The sequence below is a fragment of the Nannobrachium achirus genome (genome assembly GCF_963921795.1).
Source record: "Nannobrachium achirus genome assembly, chromosome: 14".
In the NCBI taxonomy this organism is placed as follows: Eukaryota; Metazoa; Chordata; class Actinopteri; order Myctophiformes; family Myctophidae; genus Nannobrachium; species Nannobrachium achirus.
In genome coordinates, this window is record NC_137821.1 from 28,820,781 (window position 1) to 28,847,986 (window position 27,206).

General features: G+C 41.5%; 1 protein-coding gene across 1 annotated transcript in view; it reads left to right on the forward strand.

The window, feature by feature from the left end:
* The window catches only part of LOC308297950 (phospholipid-transporting ATPase ABCA1-like), a gene marked incomplete at its 5' end in the record, with an annotated part of 237,041 nt that overhangs the window by 19,763 nt on the left and 190,072 nt on the right, over positions 1–27,206 (forward strand). The window contains 5 exon segments of the mRNA XM_080741514.1: positions 4,740–4,879; positions 5,668–5,784; positions 13,453–13,650; positions 19,307–19,512; positions 19,836–20,012. Of these exon segments, the coding sequence (XP_080597640.1) occupies positions 4,740–4,879; positions 5,668–5,784; positions 13,453–13,650; positions 19,307–19,512; positions 19,836–20,012 (838 nt within the window).

Sequence of the window (27,206 nt, forward strand, 5' to 3'; positions counted from 1 at the left end):
GAAGAAGAACACAGCCGGCTGGTATCAGCTTAGTTGGCCACTCCCCCCGCAAATGTATCATCAAGTTTAACATAAATGGGACCATATTTGCTCAAAACGCATATCATGGTGATTGAAAGGGAGTTTTTCACTAGCGACAGGAACCATAAAGTATTTATGACAACGTTTATTAAAGCTATACTGTGTAAGTTGCTCAACTTTTGGTCAGTAGCTCTATAGCAAACCTCGGTCACGTCCGCGTCTTTCGGCCGTTTTTCGGTTCTCACACCCCCGCGTCTGCCTCCACCTCGCCGAGATCTATCTTTTGAGGGGTCCCTGGTTGCTGTGCGTTCAGCCATTCCGGAGATACACTCCTTCACCCATGCTTCACCGTGCACCCGAGTATAGAGACACACGGGAGACTACAAATATGGCCGCCCTAGCGACCCCACTCCAAGATGCGCTGTGATTGGCCGGCAGTGTATAACCCTCGCTGTGATTGGCCGGTAGTGTGATGACGCAATTTTCCCGCGAAAACCGGTCCCCGGTAGGGATCATAGAAAACATATAAAGAGAAGGCTTTAGAAGCTGAAAATAACGGAGTGGGGGTTCTAAAACTTTAGCGATTTAACAGTTAGGACAATTTTAAGATTTGTTTTATAAAGAAAGTTACATGGTATAACTTTAAGGTTAGAAAATCAAAGGGGAAAACAAATGGGGTCCAATGTAGACAAATTCTTTTTGGTACCTCGAGGGGGGAAAACAGCGCAACTAGCGGCCAAACATAGGAAGTTTTAGTTCCGTATTGGAGTCGTTTTAAATTGGCGAAACTATGCCCCTGGTTAACACTACTACTGTAATACAATATGTTATCACTACTAATAATGTAACATTTTAACACTACTAATAACACTACTAATACTGTAACACCTGTATAAATCTTCCATTCTAAAGTTATGGGCAGTTGAATATAGCTTGTTTTCACCAAAAACACAATCTGGGAAAAGAAATCAGAGATAAAGGCAGCTTGTCTAAAATGTTACGAATAGAGAAGCAGGTACTGTAGTGTAGACAGTTGCTATGTGCGTCACCAAGAGATGTGATGATGTCATGTGCGCACAAACCCTCGCACTGGAGACACTGGGGTGAGAGTGAGGCCACGTTTAGACGACAACGGTCTATAGAGAAAGCGTCAAAATGTCGTTGCGTTCTTTCATTTAATCCAGCGTTCAGATGGAGACACAACAATGACAAAACGATGTAGTGTGCATGCAATGTCGCTAGGTGGGGCGGTGACGGGCAGTGTGTGAGATCATGTCCACATCTCCTTCCTATCACAGCATTTGTTTACATAATCACCATGGCAGCGTACAGGCTCGACAGATGTCGGCTTTGCAGTGTCAGCCATGACATCAGACATTTTGCGGATTCCCTGTATACTCGCCTGTTTAGATGGAAACGCAAAGAGGATCGTTTCATAGTTTTTCACTCTGGGAAGAGATTTTCCTTTTTGCGTTTCCGACCCCGAAAATGCTGTTGTCATCTGAACGGAAGGCATATCTGACATTTCATTTTGGCGTTTTCTCGTGGAAACGGCGTCGTCTGAACACGGCTGAAACTCGCCCCTGATGCTTGCTTTCTGAGAGGTCCGTCAACTCATTCCTGCTTGCTATATCATCACCGCCACCGGTCAGTTTGACTGGCCAAAACAACGCTCAGGCCACCGAGAAATGTTCCGGTGCTTCAGACCGAGTGTCTGTGTAAGACTTATTGAGGTGCTGCACGTTGTGCACCAGTTTCCTGTCTCAACGTGTGTTGTGATCACGGCAAGTGCCAGCTGTGTGTTCTGCAGAAAGAACAGCTGGTCAGACTGAGGGGCATCCATTAGCTCTCAGCACACAGACCTCCCAGGAGCACCAGCAAATCATGGCCGATGGGCATAGATGCGTCTAAACATTTATTCGCACTGAACAAGAACAGTAACATCTCTGATCTCTCTGATGGGAGGGATATAGAAATATGGGAGAGTGTTTTTTGCTGGTCTGTCAGTCAGTCCGAGTGTATCAAAAAGGCAACCAGGTTAAACTTAAGGCAGCAGAAGCTTGTGGTTGGCTGCGCGGAGGTACTGAAAGTCGGGGGATGGAGATACACCTAAACCTAACCCTAACCTCAGTAAAACTAACGCTGTTGAATGCTAACCTGGTGAAATGCTAACCTGCCGACGCTGGTGAATGCTAATCTGGTGAATGTTAACCTGGTCGGACCAACAGGAGGTCGTCTCCACCTTAACCGAGGTGTTTTTTTGATACACTCTGACTGAAAGACCTGCAAAAAACACTCTCCCCTAGCAATATAGGAAGTTTAGTTATGGCCACAGATCTATGGAACATTTGGCCAAATGTAACTCCTAAAAGAGGAGGCCTTTTGGTTTCTGTTTCACCACTCTCCTACTGCGTGCACTCAACCTTGATCATTGTAATATTGTGTGTGCGTGAGTGACACATTGTTTTTCAAGAAGTTTCAGCAGACCTGACATCTCTCATTCTCTCTCTCTCTTGCTCTGGAAAATTGTCTTGGGTAGCCTTTCAAGCATGGGTGAAGATGGAACAGGACTCAAAATGAGTGCCATTAATTGTTTATTTCCTTTCAGTGTGATATTATTTTGCTGGTGACTTCATGCTGTAGCTTTCTGCCTTTTAGTAGTTACACTTTTTGTCATGTATCATATATTTTGGCACGTGTTCCATTTAAATACTTACTTTAAAACACATTTACTCATTTCATATTATGATTTAGAGACTCTTAAGTACTAGCAATAGTACTCACAAAAGTCACAAAACTGAGAAGGCGTATCAGAAATGTTCAGCTAGCAGAAGATGAATGATGCTTGCAGACATGTCGTGGCATGTTGCTGGGATATGTCATGGACCATGCACTATAGCAGACTGTTAGCCAAATTGGCCACACGATGACCAATTACTGTCTAGACACTAGAGTAATTGTCAGCTAGACCAACACAGTAACACAGTACACACATTGGAAATGGTTCAGGTTCTGATTATTGCACTCCTCTACCAACAAATATACTGTTCAACCCTCCCCTGATTGATTCGGTTTTCCCCATCAGTCAGTACGCCGTAGAATATTTTGTATTTTATTTTACTAGTAAATTCACAGGAATGGAAATTTGTGTATATTGTGAAGTGAAATAATTGGGTTCTTATTCCCCATAATATTGAGATATGCCTGTATACAGTACAGTTCTTTCCCCCTTTTCTTTACTGTTTGTTTAATACCTGAGGTGGATTATACCTGTAAACATTAGCACCTTCCCTTGTCGCACGAACCGGCCTATTGAACTGAGAACACTGCACCTACTGCCACTTTCTTTAATCTCGCCTCAAGGCTGCGCATTGTGTTTACACCCGCACAACGTCAACATTTATGCATACAAAAACTAAAACTAAATGTATATATAATATATCTTTCTTCTTCTTACCTCTCCATCTCTACCCTACAGTACGTCTATCCTCTCTTCTCACAAAAACTAGGATGAGCGGCAGGAGTGCAATCAAAATAAATAATTTCTCTCGCACACACACACACACACACACACACACACACACACACACACACACACACACACACACACACTTCTCTACACCTCTAGACTCTTGACAATAAAGCTCAGGTGGTACTGTATAGTGATTCTGTTTCATCTTGCCATTTGCATTAACATTATTATTATTGCATTATCTGGTCAGCTTGCCACGTGATTGCAGTTGTCATGTAAGGCTAGGGCTCCACCAAAATAACGGCGTCGTGCCGGCGTCGGACGGCGTCAAAAAATGAACCGGGGCGAATTTGAGCGTCCGACGCTGACGTTGACGTCGGCAGTGGAGCACCCTTCATTAATTAAAACGGGAGCGTTCCCAGCGTTGACGTTGGCGCGGCGCTCGACGCGCCCGGTGGAGCCGGGGGGTAACATGTATATGACTGTACTGTAGCTAATCACATGTACACGTATATGACTGTAGCTAATCAGTCATTGCCTGTATTGATGCGTTTGTGTTCTGGTATTGATTTTGTCATTAGTCCTACTCATGAAGACAAATATGTCAGATTTGACATATAGGTTTATTTAACATCAGTGTCAGTCGATAAAGTGCTACAAAACTGACAAAAGTGATGAGTCATTTGACAGTTTTGTAGAGCTGTTTTTTAGCCCAAGGAATGTGTTTCGTGCAAAACAAGTGCTTGCAATGGATTCAGAATCATGAAAACACCCCAGTTTGACCCCTTACATGCTACTTAAAGCAGATTTTTTCATTTTTTTAAATATGTTCCTGTATAGTGGAGTCAATGGGACAGTGAATATACAAATGGCCATAACTGTTTTTTTCGCGATGTTTCTGGCAGAGCAGGCCTGTCATTATTACCTTAATGACCAAACTAATAAATAAAACAGAAATAAAAAAGTGCGGCAAAACATCACAGGTTAAACCCTATTCCTTGAGCTTTTGGGCCTGTGGGTTCCCGACTATAGCGATAAGTGGTTTAGGTGGTTTAATTAGTCGTCATACAACTATATGTTTCCTTAATGTACAATGAAATCCCTGCCTGTGGTCAAATTTTCACTGCTTTCTGTTTGTCTTTACAAGAACAAATGCAATCGGGACGAGTCTGCCCACTTTCCTCTGCCCAGTGCCCAACATTCTCTCTCTCTCTCTCTCTCTCTCTCTCTCTCTCTCTCTCTACAGGTGTATTTTGTCAGACACTAATTGAAACCCTGGAGGGTACACCTGGCCTGCGTTACATTTGGAGCACCTTCAGGCCTTTGCTGCAAGGGAAGGTCCTCTACACGCCGGACACCCCTGCTGCTCGTCTCATTGTCAAAGAGGTACACGCACACACACACACGCACGCACGCACGCACGCACGCACGCACGCACGCACGCACGCACGCACACACGCACACACACACACACACACACCAAAAACCATTACAACACTTGGCTCACGGAAGTAAAATGTTGACATCCTTTTCGCTAAAACTGACAAACCTTTTAAGCAATATTATTCAGATCTCCATGTAAATGTCTTGTCTCTTCTAATATCAGCAACTGTACATAACTGAGTGTTCTTTTGAGCTGCATCTTATAACTGTGAGGAGGAATCCACATACATTATCTCCAAGGAACACATCTCAAAAAGCCAGCGAGCCACCTCATTCAGGGGTGGAGAATGTAATGCATTTCTCGTGACATTCCTTTCAAGATATCAACATCATTTTTGATAAGTGCATAAACAAAACAAACAACAGTCAGGCGTCTGGGATTTTGTGTGGGGAACATTTGAGTGGGGATAATGAGTGTGTGCGAAATCCGCAGAATTTTCTCCTTTCTCGTTCTTGGCGCGTGGAGGGGGCCCTCTTCACACAGGGATATTCAGATTGTTTACAAGTCGCTGTTCTGGTTTAAATAACCCCATTTACATGTGTCACTGTGGGGGATGACGGTGTGGATGTGATGGGTTTCTCAGGGGAATAGGTAAAGTACACAGTGGCACACGTTCAAGTTCGCTTGAGAGGAAATGAGATGGCCCAGTGGGTGTGTTCTCAATGGATGAAAAGCCAGATGAATTGAGCTGCTGCTAATCACTGTATGTTTGGGTTTCTTTTTTTTCCAGGCGAATAGCACCTTCAACGCCTTAGCCATGCTGAGAGAGCTTGCCGATTCTTGGGATGAGCTTGGGCCGCGAGTTTGGGACTTCTTTGAAAATGGTCGCCAAGTCAATGCACTGCGGGTAAGGTTACATTTGAACTTTGGACCTTGATGAGTACCAAAATATTTTTTGCATATCTGTGTGTGTTTGAAGGCTATAACAAGTACCAGCTTTTCATAAGATAATTTGTTCTCCTCAGAGAAGAGAACAAATCATTTCACAGAACAGAACAGAACAAAACAAAACAAAACATGAAAACAAACATTTAACCCTGCAAGACCCGAATTAATTTCTACTTGCCATTTAAAAAGAAAATGTTTTTGTAAGGTTTTATAGCCATAAATCATAAATCATGCTCTAATTAGCATTTTGGGGATATCTTTCAGAATAATAACATATGTACATGTTCTAGACATTCTAATGATCACCCAAAAAAATATGACAGGCATTTTACTTGTTTTTGTGAGGAATAGCTTCAGTGAAAAAGTGAGATGTTGTTTGTCAAGACTCTGGACTCCAGAGATCTTTAAGTGGTGTGAATGTCAGCCTCTGTGGGGGGTATTCATATGCAAATATCTTGGCCAATGGCATTGTAATACTAAACAATAGGATTTAATGGTGATGTTAATGTGAAACAAGAACAGGAAAACTAATTATAACATTTTTTTTTAAATGATTTAAAAAATGTTGCCAAAAAGCAACATTGGGTCTTGCAGGGTTAAAACACATCACATTAACCTTTAATTGCCTAAATAAAATGTTTCATGTCAACAGATCGTGTCTGCTATCGAATCAAGAGAGATATTTTATTTTTAATTTTTTTGTTATTTCACGTATAAGCTTAAAAATAACGAAAATCTGCTTCTTTTAAACATTTTTCATATTATACTTACTAGCCTCCAAACATCCTTTCCCATTGTAAAAGCAGCACATATCCCCATTTTTACCGTAGCTTGGGATATCATTTGCAGTTAAGAGTGTGCAGGTAAGGATATACACATCCCATGCGCTGTATATCAACGGACTGCACCTTTCTGTGGGATGTGGACACAGCGGAGGGAAAGTAATTATGGATAAGTGCAGGATAATTTTCATCCTGGCAGAAGGGATTATCCGGGAAAAGAGAGTATACACTACAGATACCATTCCACCTTCTCTCTCTCACACAGGGGCGTCACACCAAATTCTGGGCCCTGGGTACAAGGATTCTGACTGCGGGCCCCCCATGAATGTTAACTATTTGAAAAATAGCAGATATACAAGCTCACATCGCGGCCGAGTGCCGCGCTGCAAGCTTTTAGATCTGCTATTTTTGAAAAATTGTGAAAAAGTGTGCAAGAAACCCATGTTTCCATGTCAGTGATGCTCAAACTTTTTCATGTGAAGGACCCCCAAAATGATATGAATTTGGCCACGGACCCCCATCTCAAAATATTTCGTTCCAGGGACCCCCCCCCGGAAGCAAAATTTGAGTTACAAATGTCCGCTTAAAAAAAAATACATATTCAAAGATTTGCACACATTTTCACGACTTTTCAAAAATGGCAGATCTACAATTTCGCAGCGCGCTGTGAGCTTGTATATCTGCTATTTTTCAATAGCTAAAGTTACTAGGGCCCCTCCACCTTGGGCCCTGGTTACTCAGTCCCACTTTCCTACCCCTTGTGACGCCCCTGCTCTCTCACACACTCTCTCTCCCTCTCCCCTTCCCTCTCTTTTTCTCGCTCCTCCTTCCCTCTCGCTGTCTTTCCTTGGCACTGACATTACTCCGGTGTCACTCTAAATGAGCTTATAGGCAGCTGGAGGGGAGCAGACGTTGGGAGCTCCTTACAGCCAGAGTATTCATTACCCTAGCCCTAACCTTTACACAAATGGGCCAGCAATCCTCCTTTGTCTTCATTTTCTCCCAGCCGTGCAAGTTCCCCCATGCACCTCTCTGCAGAAAGCGCCGGCTCCCGGAGGTTTGTCATCTGCCGAGGTCCTTCAAGGTCCCAGACACGTTTTACCTTGATGGAGCAATTACTGTACCATCCTTCCCCTCCTCCACCACCAACCACCAACCAACACCACCACTGTTCACTTATAGGATTTGGGGTTCTAAGGTGGAAGGGCTCATTTATTCTTTGTCGCATGACCACGTTTGTTCATGTTTTTCACCTGAAGCAGTGTTGATTTTGTCGACTAAAACTATGACGGCAAATGTTCGACTACCTTTTCTCACTGATGAAAACTAAATCAAAACAAAATAAAAACTAAACTATGATGACTAAAACCAAGACTAAATATATTGACAATTCCATCAACAAATACTAGACTACAATTTTAGGGAGGGACTAGTGGAGAAGAGATCCAGTAGAACTAACACAGAAGTAATTTTATGTTTAGTTGCACTCTGAAAATAGCAGATCTACAGATCACACCGCGTCGCAGGGCGACTCGTTGTGAGCTTGTAGATTGTCTATTTTCAGCATGAAACCAAGTGTAAAATCTGCCGTTACAACGCTATCAGGGCCACCCACTAAAACTAGACTAAAAAATGTACATATCTGATAACTAAAATATGCTGTCAAAATGAACTCTGACCTGAAGATCTTTTCTTTCTGTCAAGCAACAGTCCAACAAAATATGAATCACTGATAGAATCAAGAGGGATGTACTTGTCACTTTAAAAAGTAATGGTACTGGATGTAATGAAGTTACGGGTAGAACAGCAGGCATGATGAACCTTTTAAGACAGTTACAATATATCTAGAAGCAGTGCCAAAATGTGCAAGAGCCGAGGGTATTATAATGTATCTTTAGCAGCAGTGTCAAATGGGCATAGAAGCAGAAGGCAATTGGCAATTTCACTTGTCTAAATATAATTTTCTGCTCAGGGATTCTTAGTTTTATTTTTTATTTGGCCCAGAGCTTTCTTGTGGCCCCTGGAGAGCATGCCATGTTCCAATGTAAAAAATAAATGTAACACATTATTATTGGATGGTTGGTTGTACATGATGACCATTTTGAATGTTCAGCAATGTATTGTTTCACCATGGAGCTAGGTTACTTGGCAACATACAAGAGCTCAACTGATGAGTTCCGATTGCAGTTCATCCATCCATTTGAAACCATTTCTGGGTCTTGAGTGGATGTTGTCCATTTACCCCAAAGAAATAATTCACTTTTATTTTATCTTTATCATCATTCACTTCAAACACATCTTGTATCAGTCGGGTGCTCAAAACAAAAGCAAAAAAAAAAATCCTTTGTTCATACGAACATGTAAACACTTCACCTTGCCAGCCTGCCTCAAATACTCTTCCTGCAAAAACGCTTCCATGCCAATAACCCATACAGAAATATCTACTTCCTCTTTTGTTAATATCAAAAAGCCTATGCACTATAAAGGACTGGCACAGAGGCGTTGTGAGCATGTAGATCGGCTATGTTCACAATAGAACCGTTTTATACAAAATGTAATGCCTCAACTCTTAGTGCTCGTCAGGGTGGGGGGGGGGTCCCCAGTTAAAATATGATAATTTTGGGGGTTGTGGGCTGAAAAGGTTGAGAACCACTGCTCTACACTGTCCACTGAGTAAATGTTAAGAACAGGTACTACTGTGGGATTGATCATGGGAATGACCCGATCCTGGAAAATATTACGAAAATTGATTTGATGTTTCATTGTCTCTTTGCCGTGGGGACCAGACCATTTCCCCCGTTTTAAAAGGCCACTGAATACATCTATTTTTTTTCCCCCTTTAAGACTGTCTGATGTTGGATAATTTAATTTGACACATGACCAACAAGGTTAAATGCCATATCCACAACTCTGTGGCCCAAATGCCACTGAACATTTGGCAGATACAGTAGACCAGTGGTGCAAAGTAACAATGTAGGCTACATTTACTCAAGTGCTGTACTTACTGTAAGTACAATTTTGAGGTACTTTTATGAGTATTTAACATTTTCAATACTTATATCATCACGTCAGGCAGAAACCTCATATCTCCAGGTTTTTTTGTTTTTGTTCTTTTCATTAAGCCCTGCTTCCTCACACGAGACTGTCGCACAAAACTAGTGAAAATAGCAGATATACAACACACAATTCCTTGCAGTGCGAGGCGTTGTGTGCTTGTAGATCAGCTTCACTATTTTACATTCTTTTTTTTCTTTTTTCCTTTTTTTCAAAAAAGGGAAGGTTTTGGGCATACAAGGTTTCCACCCGACAAAACAACAATATAGGCTACACCAGTGGCTTAGATTATTATTAAAAATGTACCGTTAGCCACTCAAGCCTTATTTTATACTCTGGCTATTTGAAAATAGCCGATCTACAATCTCACAACGTGTCACAATGAGATGCATTGTGAGCTTGTAGATCTTTATTTTTGAAAAGATTTAGCACTAGCAGTAGTAAGAATATTGTCAATATTTATATTATTTTATTCAGGGCTTGTAACAGAGTATTTTTAAATTGTGGTATTCTACTTTTACTCTGAGTAGGCTACTTATTCCAGCACTGCTGACATATTCTCAGCATTCAATACGATTTATGTTAATCATTTCATTGCAGTGCTCGACTTGCAAAATGGGTTGCTACTGTTTCAGATCACCTTGTGAATTTTAAAATACACATATCCTAAAATAAAATCTGTGATATATCACTGCCAAAAATCGACACCCTGATTTTTCCGAAAGGTCGAACAGAGCAGCATAGAGATTACTTCATTTAACACTGACCTGAGGTTAACTGGAATATCCTCAGACTTGTTGACACTGAAATGCCAGTGAACATGGTGTCGAGCATGCATTTCGCACTAGTTTATTTTAGTTCAGTTTGTATACAACCAGTGGTGTAAAGTAACTAAGTACATTTACTTACGGTTTATTGTTTATTGTTTATTGTTTATTAAGGATCCCCATTAGTCTACACCGTAGTGGAGACTATTCTTCCTGGGGTCCAAGCATAAAACATCACAATACAAATAAAATAAAATACAATACAGTATTATATTAAATAATAAACAGCCTTTCCATGCTGGACTCTGCATGGCAGGGGTGTCCTCCTCCCTGAGCCAGGCCTAAGCCTGACCGCATACCAAAAAACATAATCAGTGTTACAGACAAAACATAAACTTAAAAATGAAAATAAGATGTACATTAAGAATTGAAAAATAAAACAGGTATGTCTGACCTAACCTAAAATAATGTCCTTTTTGATTATTGCTGCCTTAAGCTTCCTTTTAAAAGCAAATGAACGGTACCAGGTAAGTACCATTTTGAGTTGTTTGTACTGAACTTTTACTTGAGTATTTCCAATTTCCAATACTTACTTCTACTCCGCTACATCTCGGATCCAAATATTGTACTTTTACTCCACTACTTTTATTTGAAAACGTTTTACTAGTTTGCAGATATAAATTATAAAACATACTTTAATCACTTTATCCCTATTTTATACCTACTGTACATTTGAAAATAGGCGATCTACAAGCTCACAACTCGTCACATCGTGACACATTGTGAGCTTCTAGATCTGCTATTTTCAAACATTTTGTACTTTAAGAACATTTTGATGCTAGTACTTTCGTAACTTTTACTCAAGTACATTTTGAATTCCAGACTTTTACTTGTAACAGTATTTCTACATTGCAGTATTGATACTTTTACTTACGTAATTTAAATGATGTGAATACTTTTTCCACCACTGTATACAACCCACAAAAAAGCAAGAGAAGTCCAGGACTGATTTCCATTGTTGTCCTCCCACAGATAAACAAAACATGACTACCCACGTGTGTAGGTCAAAGCTATAATAATACATTGAATCAGTTAACATAACATTTTACCTCAGCAATTTTATGCCAGCAAAAATGTTGTTTTTAGCCAACTAAAATAGTTGTAAACTATACAGTATCTCTCTTTTGCCTCAGAATAAACCAGGTTGTAAGGTTCTCAGGCAGGCTATTCAGTAGTACCTGAAAAATCAACTGCTACTATAAATATTTGATATAATTATGAAATATATAACTTGAGCTTGAGTTAAGTTCCTCTGCATGCCATGCCACCTAAATAATCACTTGAGTTGCATTTCAGCTCATGAGGTAACGTGTCATTAACATATAGGCTATTATTAAATGGGCATCCCTTTCGTGGCAGCAGAGAAAATACGGAAATAGTCAAAGTTGACGGAAGGGAGTGGTTGTGGTTGGTACATTAGAGTGCAGGTAAACCAATGTTGAGATTGTCGTCAAATTACCTAATTACATACAGTAAGTCCCTGTTGTGTGAGGAGCCGCAGACCCATCTTTTCCCCCGACACTCATTCACCAACACACACACAAACACACACACGCACATGCGCGAGCACACACACACACACACACACACACACACACACACACACACACACACACACACACACACACACACACACACACACTGTGTACAGTATGTATGAATGTAATAATGTATGTATGTGTACACACACACACACACACACACACACACACACACACACACACACACACACACACACACCCAGATTGGAAAGCAAGGTTATACTATATTTGCATATATATTAGCATATCCTCTTTATTAGCTCTTAGCGTTGTGACAGCAATCACAGCCGGATGCATATGAGCCATGCTGACTGGATGTACATGTAGGCATATGAGCCATGCTGACGGGATGTACATGTAGGCAGGCACTGCATACATGTTTGTATCACACAGGAGGAACGGAACGAGGGGAGGAGGAGGGTGTGTGAGGGGAATGTGTGTGTGCATGCAGACGTATGTGCATATGCCACTTTTTTTAACATGCTTTTTTTTCTCCTCACACTCTCTCTCTCTCTCTCTCTCTCTCTCTCTCTCTCTCCGTGTGTATTTGAGCAGCACACATGCCACACATGTCAGCATGTGTCCCCGGTTATGTAAAGGTGTGTGTGTGTGTGTGTGTGTGCATAAGCTATAGCCAACTACACTATGAGCAATGCCTGGCTGTATGTGGATGGTGTGTATGTATAGAGGCTGAAGTACAACAGTGCCATCTAGCTTATTGCATCTAATTAATTCTGCATACAAGGGAATGGCAGAGCCACCATGTTAGAGATGGCACTGGCAGCCCTCCCTTAACGATTAACCACTTGAACCCCAGCATCCATAATCCGTGGGGAACATTCGACGAAAATGTCAGGTCTACAAGCTACACTTTTGAGCTTGTAGATCGGCTATTTTTGGCCAAGAGATTTGCAGCTATATTTTTGTCCATGCCTTAACCCTTATCCCTAAACTTCTTCGCCTTTTTTTTTTTACCATTTTGAAAAACATTTCAAATACTACAAATAGACGACTACATTGACATGTTGTGAGCTTGTAGATCAGCTTTTTGAAATATTCAAAAATGTTTTAAAAAAAGTTAAAAATGGCAAAAGGTTAAGGGGGGTAAAGGTTCAGGCATGGACGAAAATAATGCCCTTGGTGTAGACGCAAAAAAGCTTTGTAACTCAAGTCTATGTCACTATTAAAGACTAGAGGGATTAAGTGGTTAAACACTCGAGTTAAACCGCTGTAAGCTTGTCGGTCGGCTATTTTCTACAAAAGCTTTCCCCACAATAGGGAAGCTTGGGTTTAATTGGTTAAATGAACACAGGGGAGTCACAGCCTGCATATTGGTAAAATAAATTTTAAAAAACGCCCCCTAATGACAAATAAACAACAAAGAATCAAACAAATCCTTGTTACTTGGTTTCCAAAATGTCAGGCGTTGCTGGCGAACCCACTGTTCGCTGCGGCTCTCGACCAGCGGCTCAACGGCACCGGGTGGACGGCGGAGCGTCTGGCCAACTTCCTGTACAAGGGACCGCCGGAGGAGCGGCCAGAGGGCGCGCCCCCGTACGACTGGCGCGACGTCTACAACGCCACCACGCAAGTCCTGGAGCTCCTCTCCAAGTTCCTCGGGGTTTGTTTGTTTTATTTTAGTGTCCTCTGTCCTCTTTGTCCTTTTATTCCAGTTTGTACTCAAACAATAAGCCGCTTGTCTTATTGTTTTTTCTTTATATCTGATAAATGCAGCTTTGATGAAGGAAATCAAGCTCTTCTCATTTACATTTTTTCACCTTCTTTTTCCTTCTTTTTTCATTCCTCATCCTTCTCGCTCTGTCTCACTCAGAGCTCCTTTTCTCTTTTTTTTTATATTCATAAATGTTTGATGACCTCGTCTTGACAAGCTGTCAAAAACAGGAGATGTAGTAATACAGTGAGTGCTTCGATGGTCATCGTGTAAAAAAAAAAAAAAAAGAACATCGTGAAAACCCTATTTTCAGCATGTATTGCTCATAATGATAATAAAGGCACAGAACAGAACAAACTGAAATGTCCAGGTAGGAACGTACATACTACACACAGATGGCCGACATTGATTTATTGATCTCGGAGGTGGTTTAGCAGCGATGCCCTTCTCTCCCTACATCGACACGCGTTCAAAGTAAGCCCCCCACCCACCCACCTCGAAGTATTAATACACAGGCAGCTAAGATGGCAGCTAGGGCCTTGGGGGGGTTAGACAGACATGGCCGGTGAAACTCCAAGGTAATACAATTCATTTCTCTGCCCTGATGGAAATTGCATTTCTCAAAATGGACACAAGAATAAAGGACATCTTCCTGATGGGCTTTTGTATCTATATCTATATATATATCACCGTTGTCGGGAGGAAACCTTGTATGTCCAAAACCGTTTGTTTTGTATTTATCATTTTAAAAATGAGGCACACAGAGGCACACAATGCCTCGCGCGCACCGCGAGGCGTTGTGTGCTTCTAGATCTGCTGTTTTCACTACTTTTGTGCAATGGCCTTGTAGGGTGAAGCAGGGCTTTACTTTGTGAAAAAGAATTACAAATTTGAAACTTGGAGATACGAGATTTCTGCCCGACAGTGACAATATATATACATGCATGATGAAGGCTGTATGCTCATATACAGTATGTGCAGAAAGATGGAGACGTTCCATACCTCCCATAGTTCAAAGTAGTGCACAAGGACAGCGGCCTTGAAGCATGAATTGCATTTATCAATGCATGTATCTCCTGTTGAATAAAAATGTGACTGTTGCACATTCATTGAAGCCTTATGAAGATGTGTGTTGACAAGAGAAAAAGGCAAGCGCGTCCCAGTCACAGTGATGTAATTACATTCCTGGATTTATTTCATATCGTCTCTGTCAGTTGGAAACCTTGTTTGTCCGAAACCATTATGTTTTATATTTTTGTAATAACATTGTGAAAATAACCGATCTACAAGCTCACCCATGCGTCACATCGCAGCACAGAGTGAGTTTGTAGATCTGCTATTTTCAATTTGGAAATACAAGGATGCCGACAATTATGGAATTCTGCAATGTCCGCATGACAGACGGGTTTGGTTAGATCAACTCAGCGCTTAAAATCAACCAATCAAATGAGTATTTTTTTTTTCCCCCACCGCGTACCAACCAACGGCTAAGGAAATGTTCCTGTCAATAAAGAAAGGCCGACCACATGAGTCACCCTGTCACTCCTGCGTTGAATCACTCCTAGATGAGCACATCGACTTGCTCTTTTGGAGTGGCGGAAGTCCAGAATGCCTGACAATAATATGGGCATGTGGGCTGAAAGCTTGGCGAACTAACGGTTTGTAGGCTACTCTATTTTAATCTAAAACCAAAGAAACTGGGCTGATGTGACCTCAGAGGCCTTGGCGTTACCTCGCCCACACCCCCGTCTTTAGCCTTCTCAAGGCACAGCAAGTTGAGCATGAACAGATATTGAACCACAGAGCAGTAAGCCATTACTACGATAAATTGTTTTAATGAAATAAAAGTTTCATTTCTCCGATATGTACATAGGCACGTACATATCGTCTGTGTCGGGTGGAAACCTGTCCAAAACCTTTCAGGAATAAAATTCAAAAATGTCAAAAGTATCTAAAGCTCAAAATGTGACGATGGCGATAGGAGATTTATTCCCGACAGCAACGATATACAATATGATATACTGTATATCAGGCATAGGCAACATACTGAGTATGTTGCCTATGCCTTAATATTAACACAGCCACGGGGGCTGACAGCTAGGCCTGGGGCGGTATGGACATTTTGTTACCGCGATTACCGTCTTCCCATTTACCCCCGGTACTGCGGTAATTACCGCACCCCCGTATCTATTAATTAAGGTTCGGCGATAAGCCAAAATATTGCAATCATCTTTCCAAAAGTCGCCTCTCCACAGTGGGGAGGCGACACAGCCTGACTGCCCGAGTTATACTTCTCCGTACAGCACAGCGGGTCTGGCTTTCAAAGGAGCAGATCTACAAGCTCACAACACATCGCATCCGCGACGCGTTCTGAGCTTTTAGATCTGCACTGTCGGGTTACCATAGTAACGTAGGCTAGCTACTTGGGCTTTTCAGACACAAACAGCTGTGTGAACAAACCAGAAGAGGAAGGGTAGTCAGATCGTGTACAGTGATTCTGTAAACTCACGTCACGTCTCAACTCTCAAATCGCAGTGATTGAGTGCTGCTATATACAGGTTTTAGTTACAAGACTTGACAGAAAAGGTTATAAAATCGCCGACGTGCGACGCGGTGGAAAAAGTAAAATAGTTTCATTTTCGGTTTTAGTCGACGTGGCCCACGCTCCGCCAGTAATCCGTTTAAACTCGCTTGTTTTCCAATAAAAAATATACCTTTTTTTTGTCTTTTTACCGCGGTAAGCACAATGACACCGCGGTAGACCTCGGTATACCGCGGTACCGCGGTACGGCGGTACGGCGGTTACCGCCTCCAACCCGACTGACAGCATAATGTTTATCACACCGTGGAGATCCGTCCGTGCTAATCTCATCTTGCGGCTATCATTGGGTGGCACACACATGGCCCCTATAAGCATGGTGTGACGGTGTCCATCATGTGCTGTATGTGTTGTGGGGAATCTTCTGAATTAGGCCAAGATGGGATTGGCACCAGCTATCAGCGGGGACCAGTTTGTCGACCTCAGTCAGATCATCTATATATCTGACATCTTAGGCTCTACTTTACATTATTGCCCAGCAGTTCAGGATCAAATACGGAAATTTCTAGACATGCTTACGCTCTCCCTCCTGGTGTCATGACGTTCGATGAGGCTTATAAGGACAACGCATGGCGCTGACGTAATTTTGTCTTGTTTCTTTCTTGGCTAAGGTACAGCAAGGAGATTTAAAGCTCTACGTAGGAAAGAGCTGCAAAGATCTTTTAATGTAGCAATTAGGGATGGGACGATATGATAATGTCATATCACGATTATTGTGACAAAAGAAATCGCGATTTACAATATTATCGCGATAATCAAAATTCATTATCCTGGGGCGTTGCGATGTGTTGTGAGCTCCTAGATCTGCTATTTTTTGGCAAAGACATTTGATAGAGTGAAAAAAGACGTATATTAAGTATGTATTTTTTAAGTACCTTTTACCAATTATAGAGCCATACTATCTAACTGAGTAGCCTCCCTCAGCAACAGTGTTTACGAAAATTACGTTCTACCCCTCTACGGATTCGTATCGGTCGCGGTGGTTTGCGGCCCCGCTCCGGTGGTCCGCGGCGACTCCGGGCGAAAAACGGCCGAAAAAAGCAATACCGCTACTGACCACTAGCTGAGCAACTTACACAGTATAGCTTTAAGTGGTACCGGATATGCAGCTCGGCAAATAAAAGGTGAATTGAACCCAGTGCATGACGGAGGACGATATCACGATATGTCTCCACGATACGATTATCGCGAGTGTATTTTATCACGACAAACGATAATATTGCTTAACGTCCCATCCCTAGTAGCAATTATGCGATGTCGCATTGTGTGATCAAGAATTTGCCCGAATGAACCCGCACGTTTGCAATGTCATTGATAACAGCCGCTTCGCGTAGGGCTGTTTCTCTCAAAATGTGGATGGATTCCAGTCACGATCATCCCCATCAGTCCTATCTGAACTAAAAATTGCTGCAGAGATAGTTTCTCTTCCGTGGCCGGATATAGAATCCGTGCTAAAGCCTCCAATGGGAGACACGATAACACAAACCGGTTCAGCACTGAAAATGTGAGGACAGCTGTCAGGGTGTGACCGCTTTCCCTGGATGACTTTCCCAGCAGTGTCTCGTGGAACATGGACAGGGGCGTCACAAGGGGTAGGAAAGTGGGACTGAGTTACTGGGGCCCAAGGTGGAGGGGCCCTAATAACTTTATCTATTGAAAAATAGCAGATATACAAGCTCACAGCGCGGCACCGAGTGCCGCGCTGCGAGCTTGTAGATCTGCTATTTTTGAAAAGTTGTGAAAATGTGTGAAAATCTTTGAATATATGTATTTTTTTAAGCAAACATTTCTACTCAAATTTTGCTTCTGGGTGTCCCTGGAACTAAATATTTTGAGATCGGGGTCCGTGGCCAAATACATATTATCTTGGGGGTCCTTGACATAGGTTTCTTGCACACAATTTCACGATTTTTCAAAAATAGCAGATATACAAGCTTGCAGCGCGGCACTCGGTGCCGCGCTGTGAGCTTGTATATCTGCTATTTTTCAATAGTTAACATTCATGGGGGGGGCCCGCAGTGAATCCTTGTACCCAGGGCCCAGAATTTGGTGTGACGCGCCTGAACATGGGACACGAGGCTATGGAACAGGGAGTGCAAGTAAACCTTACCTCCCTCCCTCTCTCTCTCTCTCTCTCTCTCTGCTGGAGCTCACAACACCCTAACAAGTTGCCTCCGCACCCCCACAACCCCCCCATCCACCCCCCCTGGCTTCTCTGCACTAGTCTGGAACGCCACTCCACACTGTCTGAGTGTCAAAAGATTAACGAGTAGCTTTTCTGTCAATGCCACTGCCTGCGTGCCCGCTAGCAGTGGTGTAAAGTAACTAAGTACATTTACTTAAGTACTTTACTTAAGTACTGAAGTATTTCCAATTTTCATTACTTTTTATTTCTACTCCACTACATCTCAGAGGCAAATATTGTACTTTTACTCCACTAAAAGTATTTGTAAACATTAGTTACTAGTTACTTTGCAGATATAAATTATAATATTATAAAACACTTGTTAACCACTTTGGCCTTATTTTATACCTAGGCTATTTGAAAATAGACGATCTACAAGCTCGAAGCTCGCAGCGCGATGTCTTGTGAGCTTGTAGAATTTGTACCATTTACTTTTGGTACTTTAAGTATATTTTGATACCAATACGTTCATATTTTTACTCAAGTACATTTTGAATTATGGACTTTTACTTAACAGAGTAACAGAGTATTTCTACATTGCAATATTGATACTTTTACTTGGAGTACTTTTTCCACCAATGCCTGCTAGTCACTGTCTGCTTTATCTTATTCCCTCTTTGTTTTTGTCTAGACATTTTAGACTTTTTAATGGCGAGTACATAACGTAGTTCATAACATAACATATAAATCACGTTGACTGTCAAAGTGAAATTAATTAACAGTGTCTCTTCTCAGAGCACATGGCTGCTCTTTTTTGTCCATTTTCCTCTTTCTTTTTTATTTTTTGCCTGACTTTGTAGCGCCTCTTATTTTGTTGACAGTGTCTGGACCTGAATAAGTTTGAGGCGGCCCCGACTGAGGGACATCTGGTGAGCAAAGCCTTGGACCTCCTTAAGGATGATAAATACTGGGCTGGCATTGTTTTTGAAAACCTGCTGCCCGATGCCAGCCGGCCTCCTCCGTATGTCAAGTACAAAATCCGCATGGACATCGACGAGATCGAGCCCACCGATAAGTATAAGGAGAGGTAGGTGATGCAAGCAAACGTTATTGTTAAATAATGTGCAACGGACAGTTCCCTTAAAACTAAAACCAATGAGATGATGTGTGAATGTTCTGTCTTCTTTCTGTGCAAAATATCTGAGCTATCATTTGCCCGTAGTGTACTGTAAGGCAGACAACACTGCATGGCCTGAAAATTCCTGCCTTGGTGAAGATTTATTCTTTGAATGCACGGTTGTTAAGCCACAGTGATGATGCGCTGACAGTGGATATGAGACAATAACAGATACCGCTGCAACTTTCCGCCATCCTTCTAACGCGGACTGTGATGTGTGTCCTTATAACAAGGTCATGGTCTCCCGGGGCCAGAGACAGCTCCTTTAATGACCTGCGCTATATATGGGGAGGCTTCGCCTATCTACAGGACATGATAGACCACGGCATTATACGAACGCACGCCGACAAGGCCCAGGCCCTCGGCGTTTTCGCCCAGCAGATGCCGTACCCTTGCTACACGGACGACGGGTGAGTACCCAAGCTTTTATCTGTCAGGCCTCCGTGATTAGAGGAAGGAAGGAAGGAGGTATTACTGCAATAACGTTCCACTCACTCCAGGGAGTTGCCACTCAGTGCCACGGCACTGCTGAGTTATAGTTTTATCAGTTATTTAGGCTCTTCAAATTTCCCTGCGGAGAAGTGGAGATGCCACCTCTGTATTTTTTTTTTTCTATTAGCCCCCCTCTTGTGTTTGGTCTTTTTTTCCCTACACGTGCAGCCGCGCACACTCGTGTTTTTGGCCGCCGACCAAAAAAAACTACTGCGGCTACCGTCCCACTAATGTTAAAATTCAAAGCCAAGCGTTACATTTTATCCTGAAGGACATGGGTTGTGGTTAGGCAAGGAGAAACAAACACAAATGAAGAGAGACGTCCCAGTCTATTGATTTTTTGTGAAGCTGCAGACCCTGTCCCTGAATGCCCGATACATGCTGAATTATTAAGGCTACTTGCTTAGGTCCCTATCCCTCCTTTCATTTGAAATCAGCTTTCATCCTCAAATAAATAAGGTATAGATACTATACCACATATGCCTCACAAGTCCATCACATGCTTAGATTGATAGGAGCACTCCGTTTCGTGTTGGCGAGGTATCCGTCAATAGTGCTGTCCTATAGCACGTTAGATCATTCACCAAGGGAGAGAAATAATGCAGCGCGGCTCTTAATCTTCCTGCAGCCCAGATTTCCTCGGAGTCTGGGAAATTACTCCCATCCATGCAGCGTTATGATATCCATTAATAAAGGCAAAGCCCAGTGATGCCATCAGGAGAGGAGATAATTACCGGGGAGATTTAAACCCAGCCACAGAATACAGCCCTTTCCTTTCAGGAGATACAAAACAGTCACACCACATGGGAATATCGTAGATGCAGAGACTATACATTTCATAAAGACAATAAAGAAACTCGTGATCTGACTGTTAACCACATGAACCCTAGCATCCTTATTCTGGGAATTTCATAATGTGTAATAAGGCACAAATGGGTGAACATTCTGTGAAAATAGAAGATTATGCAAGCTTAAAACACGTCACAACTGGACACGTTCTGAGCTCGGCTATTTTCAGCGAGGAGATTCTGTGGAGAGGACAAAGGAGCTGACCAAGTATAGACCCCTGGGAGACTGCGGTCAACAAAGTATATACGGTTTAAGTGGTTACTGCTCCAGCACATACTGTACAGTATGCCTAGTAAACACAGCCATATTCAAAGGGTTGCAGGGGCAAAAAAAAAAACACTGTTTTGTAGAAACCGTTCCCAGTGATGTTTGTACACTACAGTAGGTTTTAAATTGGTGGTTTTCAAAGAGGGATCCGAGAACCCCAGGGGACCTTTAGGGGGTTACAGGGGGTCCCCAGCAAAATGAGGAACAGATTAACGACTGCAACCCTGTTTTACACTTTGGATATTGGAAAATAGCACATCTACGCTCAGAATGTGTTGCTTGCAATGTGACAAAAAATATATATAATTTTGAAACACAAATCACAAATGTTCTTTTATGGGGATGATTCTCTGTCATAAAACCTTTTTAATTGGGGGTCCAAGGCCAAATGCATATCAATTTGGGGATGCTTGACATGCAAAATGTTTGAGAACCACTGTTTTAAAGGATGGTGTTCTGATAGATGCCTTGGAGACATGCAATGAGAAAATACTAGTGCTATTAAAACCACATTGGCAGTAATGGTTTTATTGATTTAGTCTTTGCCTTTATGTGCTATTGGTTCTCCGTGAAAAACTTGGCTCCCCATGACTGATAATCGCGCTGTGGTTCCATGAGTCTCTGCAGCTCGGCAATCGGCAAAGCACTGCATTTTCCTCCACTTGCATTAACATCCAGATTGTGTTGAATTTGTTTATTTACCATAGATTATGTGCATGGCTTTGCCTTTGGAAGAATCCAAGAATTCTACAAGGTCATGTGGTGGTTGGTGAGGTGTAGGAAAAAAATATACAGTATGTATTTACATTTGGTTCTCAAAAATATAATTCAAACTAGAAATATTGAAAACTGTGTGTTTTGTCGACTATCCAATTTCACATGGTTTAAATGCGGCGTGGAGTTGTAATATTTAAGGACATCTGGTTAAAGATGTTTTAAAATAGTTTTATACAGTAATGTAATAAGCTCATATTAGAATGGAAGACATTTTCCTCAGTTTGGCATGATAAAACAACCTGGAAACACTGCAGAGGCAATCATGTACTACCATTATCCATTTATCGTTTATCGTGATAAAAAACACTGGCGATAATCGCATCGTGGAGATTTAATATATCGTGATATGGTCCTCCATCATGCACTGGGATCAATTCACCTTTTATTTGCCGAGCTGCATATCCGGTACCACTTAGTCTTAAACCCTCTAGAACTGGTAAAAGATACTTATAATATACGTACTTGATACAGTCTTTTTTTCACTCTCTTTCAAATGTCTTTGCCAAAAAATAGCCGATCTACAAGCTCACAACGCGTTGCGTTGCGACGTGTTGTGAGCTTGTAGATCAGCTATTTTTTGGCAAATGTTCCACCCCAGGATAATGGATTTTGATTATCGTGATAATATCGTAAATGGCGATTTCTTTTGTCACAATAATCGTGATATGAAATGTTCATATCGTCCCATCCCTAGTTGGAAATAGATTTCTCGTTGCATAGTGATTTATTCTATGCATACTGTATGCCATCATTGGAAATGGTTCTCAGACGAGAAGTGCTCAGCCTTGTGATAATGATCTGAGATTAGACAATCAAAGTATGGTTTATTTCATAACACCAACCCTGTTGCCTCAGTTTCCTCATCCTAAAACAAGGGATTAATAATTACAGAAGATGAATGGGGGCCATAAAGCAGCGCAATACCCTCAATCCCTCCACCATTTACTCTTTTGCCCGCTTAGCCATTTGGGCATTTCCCGTAAATTATTAACACTTGAAAACTGTTATTTCATTCATAAATAATTGAGAGTGGAATCACAAGGAAGGAGGATGCACTAAACGCAGGCAGGCATGATGCGATGGAGCCATCCTGGTAATTATTTTCATCTGGAATTGTGTTGTTGCCAGCCAAAAGCAATGGAAGAGCATTGTGCATTCAGATGAACATGTTTGCACTGCACGGTAATGGTTTCTCACTTTAACCAAGGGTCTAATCTGACTTTAAAATGTAATCTTAAAATAAAAAGAAAAGAAAAACAGAGAATTCAGATCTCTTTTAGACATCTCCTTAACATAAAAAAGACCTACCGACCTTGAGATTATATGAATGGGTAATTTTTTATCAACAGAAGGGATAAAGTGAAGAAAAGGGTGACATGCTCCAATAGCAATGATGCATGTAATTTCTTCACAAGAAAATAGAATGCATTTACCTGCAAATTTGATGAATTATGAAAGTTTGCAAGTGAAATAGAATCTCTGAATACACATACGTTTGTCCATTGAGTAATAACAGTGCCCGCCCGCAATGCTGCAGACTATTTACTTTCCCCTCTTTCTTAATCTTTGCTGTAAGAGTGTATTTATTGCATTGTTTCAAACCTTTCAAACCTTGTCCTCTTGGGTTCAAAGTACATTTGAACCTAAAACTGTCTTTGCTATTCACGTGGTGTCAACATGAATGCTGAAGGTCAGATCTTGACCCCTGCGGTGTTGATATGACCTCGTAGGCTATTATGTCAGAGGCATACAGGACGGACATAAGAACATTACAGCACCAGGAATATTGTAGCTTATGTAGCCTTGTAGCCACCTTAACTGGTATATCATACACTTTGCTGCACATCAAAGAGTGAAAATAGCAGATCTATAAGTTTACATTGTGATCTGATATTTTTGTTGAATGCTTTCCTGTTTTTTCAGCGAATGTCTGCCTGCCTCAAATGTTTGATTATTGTGTACAGAATATAGTGACACTCGGGTTCATGTGGTCAATGCACTCATTGTTCCTTTCCTATAGAGCAGAGCACATGTAGAATAAAGATGAGACATTGAAATTAATTCATGTTTTGAGGCATGAAAATAAGACGCATATGTCATGGTGAACAGAACATCATTTTGGCTGGGTTCTTTAATATTTGGTTTTGGGTTGTGATGCTCATTATTCAGCTGTGGTTATTTGACCAAAGATGAGGTAACTAATTGAATTAGTTAAATCAACTAATTAAATTACAGGTCATTTTATTATATTAATAATTCAAATTGCATTATTTTCTTTTTACAGCCTTATTGCAGGTACATGTACTGTAGTAATACCAGTGACTGATGTACAACCGCTTATTCTGTTCTAAATGTATGCCCAGCTGAATTCTGTGGGCAACGCTGAATGTACTTTATTTCATAAACTAACTCACTTTCCTCAGATTATCTTACAATATACTGCATCCACAAGTTTAGACCTTCTCTTGTTATTCCATATAATATAAAACATTTCTAGATATTTTGATATTTTGGTCGATACTGGTGATTTGTCGCTGGATTTATGACTTCTCGCGAAACATTTCGTCTGGGAGCAGCTCAAGCTTATCTTAATAATATTGATAATTCTGTCTCATGAATTCCCTATCGCCAGACAGCCAGCCGACTCAGGGGTTACATTCGCTAGAAATGAGTCTTAAAAAGATTCCTGGCCGCCGTAGTAGTTGCTCTGATTCTCCTTCTCTTGATTTACTGCAAAGCCAGTCTCCCAGCTCCCCTAAATTTAGGTCACGGATGCCAATGTAAGTGGAGACCTGTAACACGGACCCGCTAGGAGTTCTATTACTTAAGCACCTTTTGATCGATCAGGGAATGTATAATTCAACAGCATCTGGTGGCAAGGTTGTCAGAGTCAGACGTGGTGTGCATGACTGATCCCCACCGCCCCTGTGTGCCCCCACCATAAGGTAGTTGAAGTAGGAGTTAACGGACACAATTCCACAGCCATTAAGCAGATGATGAGCGAGGATTGGCGATGGTGTGATGATGCCAGATTTGGCATTCTGTATCTTGTGTAATCATTACCAGAGGCTTAATGGTGTGGTATTTAAAGAGCTTGGTCTGCTCCTCTACAGTTGAAGCTACGATAGAACATTCATTTCCGTTTGCTTCCCTCTGTGTCTTAATTTTTACATATTTAGACATTCCTTTTAGTTTACGCTCCAGGTTCAATCAAACATGTAATGAGAGCATGAGAGCAATAATAAGCTAGAAAGGCACACGCTGTGCACGTGTATGAGAAGGCACAGTGCAATGGTGGAAAGCCTATGTATGATAGGATGCTGATCGTTAATGACTTGTGTCAATTATGTTTGTACAGGGCCAGACTGGGAACACAAATCAGGCCAGACATCTAAATGACAGCAGCTCCCATGTCTGTCCAAATTGACAATGGCAGTCTATCAGTCTAGTAATACAAACTGGACCATTTTGGGAAATTACAAAGTGTGGCTGTCCTGCTTTTTCTTCAAGTAAGCCTTACCCACAAACTTGGGAAGCCAATCATAGCCAGTCGTACAAAATTGCCGGGGCATATCATCATCATAACTTTTTATTTGGGTTATTTAGGCAGGCCCTTGTTTTTAATGGCAGAGGTAACTATACAGAACACAATACTCAACAGGTATATGTGGGCTTGCGTCATGAACCTAATTTATGAATCCAGGGAAAATACATTTAAATTAGATTCTATATGGCCTAAAGTTCAAGAATTAAATAGCCTGCAAACAGGAAGTACCCCAATCCAGTATGAGTTGGCCTACAGTATAAGCAGTATATATAAGCAATATTATTTGTATGTATATAATATTATAATAATAATAATAATATGTTATAAACCACCCAGCCATAAATATATATATATATACGCACGCACGCACGCACGCACGCACGCACGCACGCACACACACACACACACACACACACACACACACACACACACACACACACACACACTGTATATATCACTGAAACTCACCTGAGCGTGTTAGCCCCGCCCAGAAAATCTACAACACGTGGAGTGGGCTATTATACTGCCACCATGAGGCTGATTTGAATAATATTGGGGGATTGAGTTCCTTGGCCTACAGGCAGCATGTAAACGAAATACGTAACGAAAACGCTTATCGGTCGAGTCGTTTACGAGATATCCTGCGGACAGTGTAACACACAAACACACGAGCGAAAACCTCTGGGCCTGCTTCGCCTGGTGGAGATAAAAGCTTGTGTGGGGTTTCAGTGTTGTCTGGTGCTTTGGGATTGAGCTCCTTAAAATCTTGGTGTCAACCGATGCTTTCTTGCGGCTCAGAAAGCTTCCTGTGAACGTGATCTATCCCTTGTGGGAAGCTGAAGTGTCCTCGGAACGGAGTCTCATTCGAGTTCTCAAATAACCGCTCTTCCGCCTACTGTAGCCTCGGTGGAACTAACTTAATCTGTTTGTGTTTGAGTATTGAGTTGTGCAGACCTTTATAGCAGCTATCGCTCTCCCCATACTAATGTTTCTCTAGGTGTTCTGACCTGATATTTCCAATGACAAATATTCTTCTATGGAGAAAAACCACCATTAAACATTCATTTTCCCATGTGATTCCTATCATAATTGTTTTTTTTCTGTTGTGAAAATGAACACCTTCTAAAGCCACAGACCAAAAAAACAAGCCTCCAAATGTATTGTAGTTGTCAGTGACAACTGGAAAACCTGAAACCACTGACAGCAAATTGGAGGCAGATTTTGTATGATCCTACAAGGTGATAAGCTTCATTTTATTGTAATGCTGACAGGTGTGTGAACCACACAATGTGTCCGCCCATGTCCTAGTAAAATCACCCGAGTGCTGTCATTATACTCATAATATTGGTCTCTCATTCATGGCATACAGACATACTTTTGGCCAAAAGTATGTCCTATAATGAAAATATATAGGACATACTGTACTGAAGCCTAACAGCATTTCATTTTGTTAATTTTTCACAAGGTTGTGTGGGCTTGAAATGTTTGTTTTTTATTCCTCGACCAGGTCATCACATAATTAGTGTATAGTATCACCTAATGAACCGAACTTAGATTTCTCATCATGATGCACTTATTAACACTTATTTACATCACCTGCTATATGTAAATATCCATAGCATCTGTTCCCACAATACAGCCTTCTCTATAAAAAAAAACCACCTGCTGACAC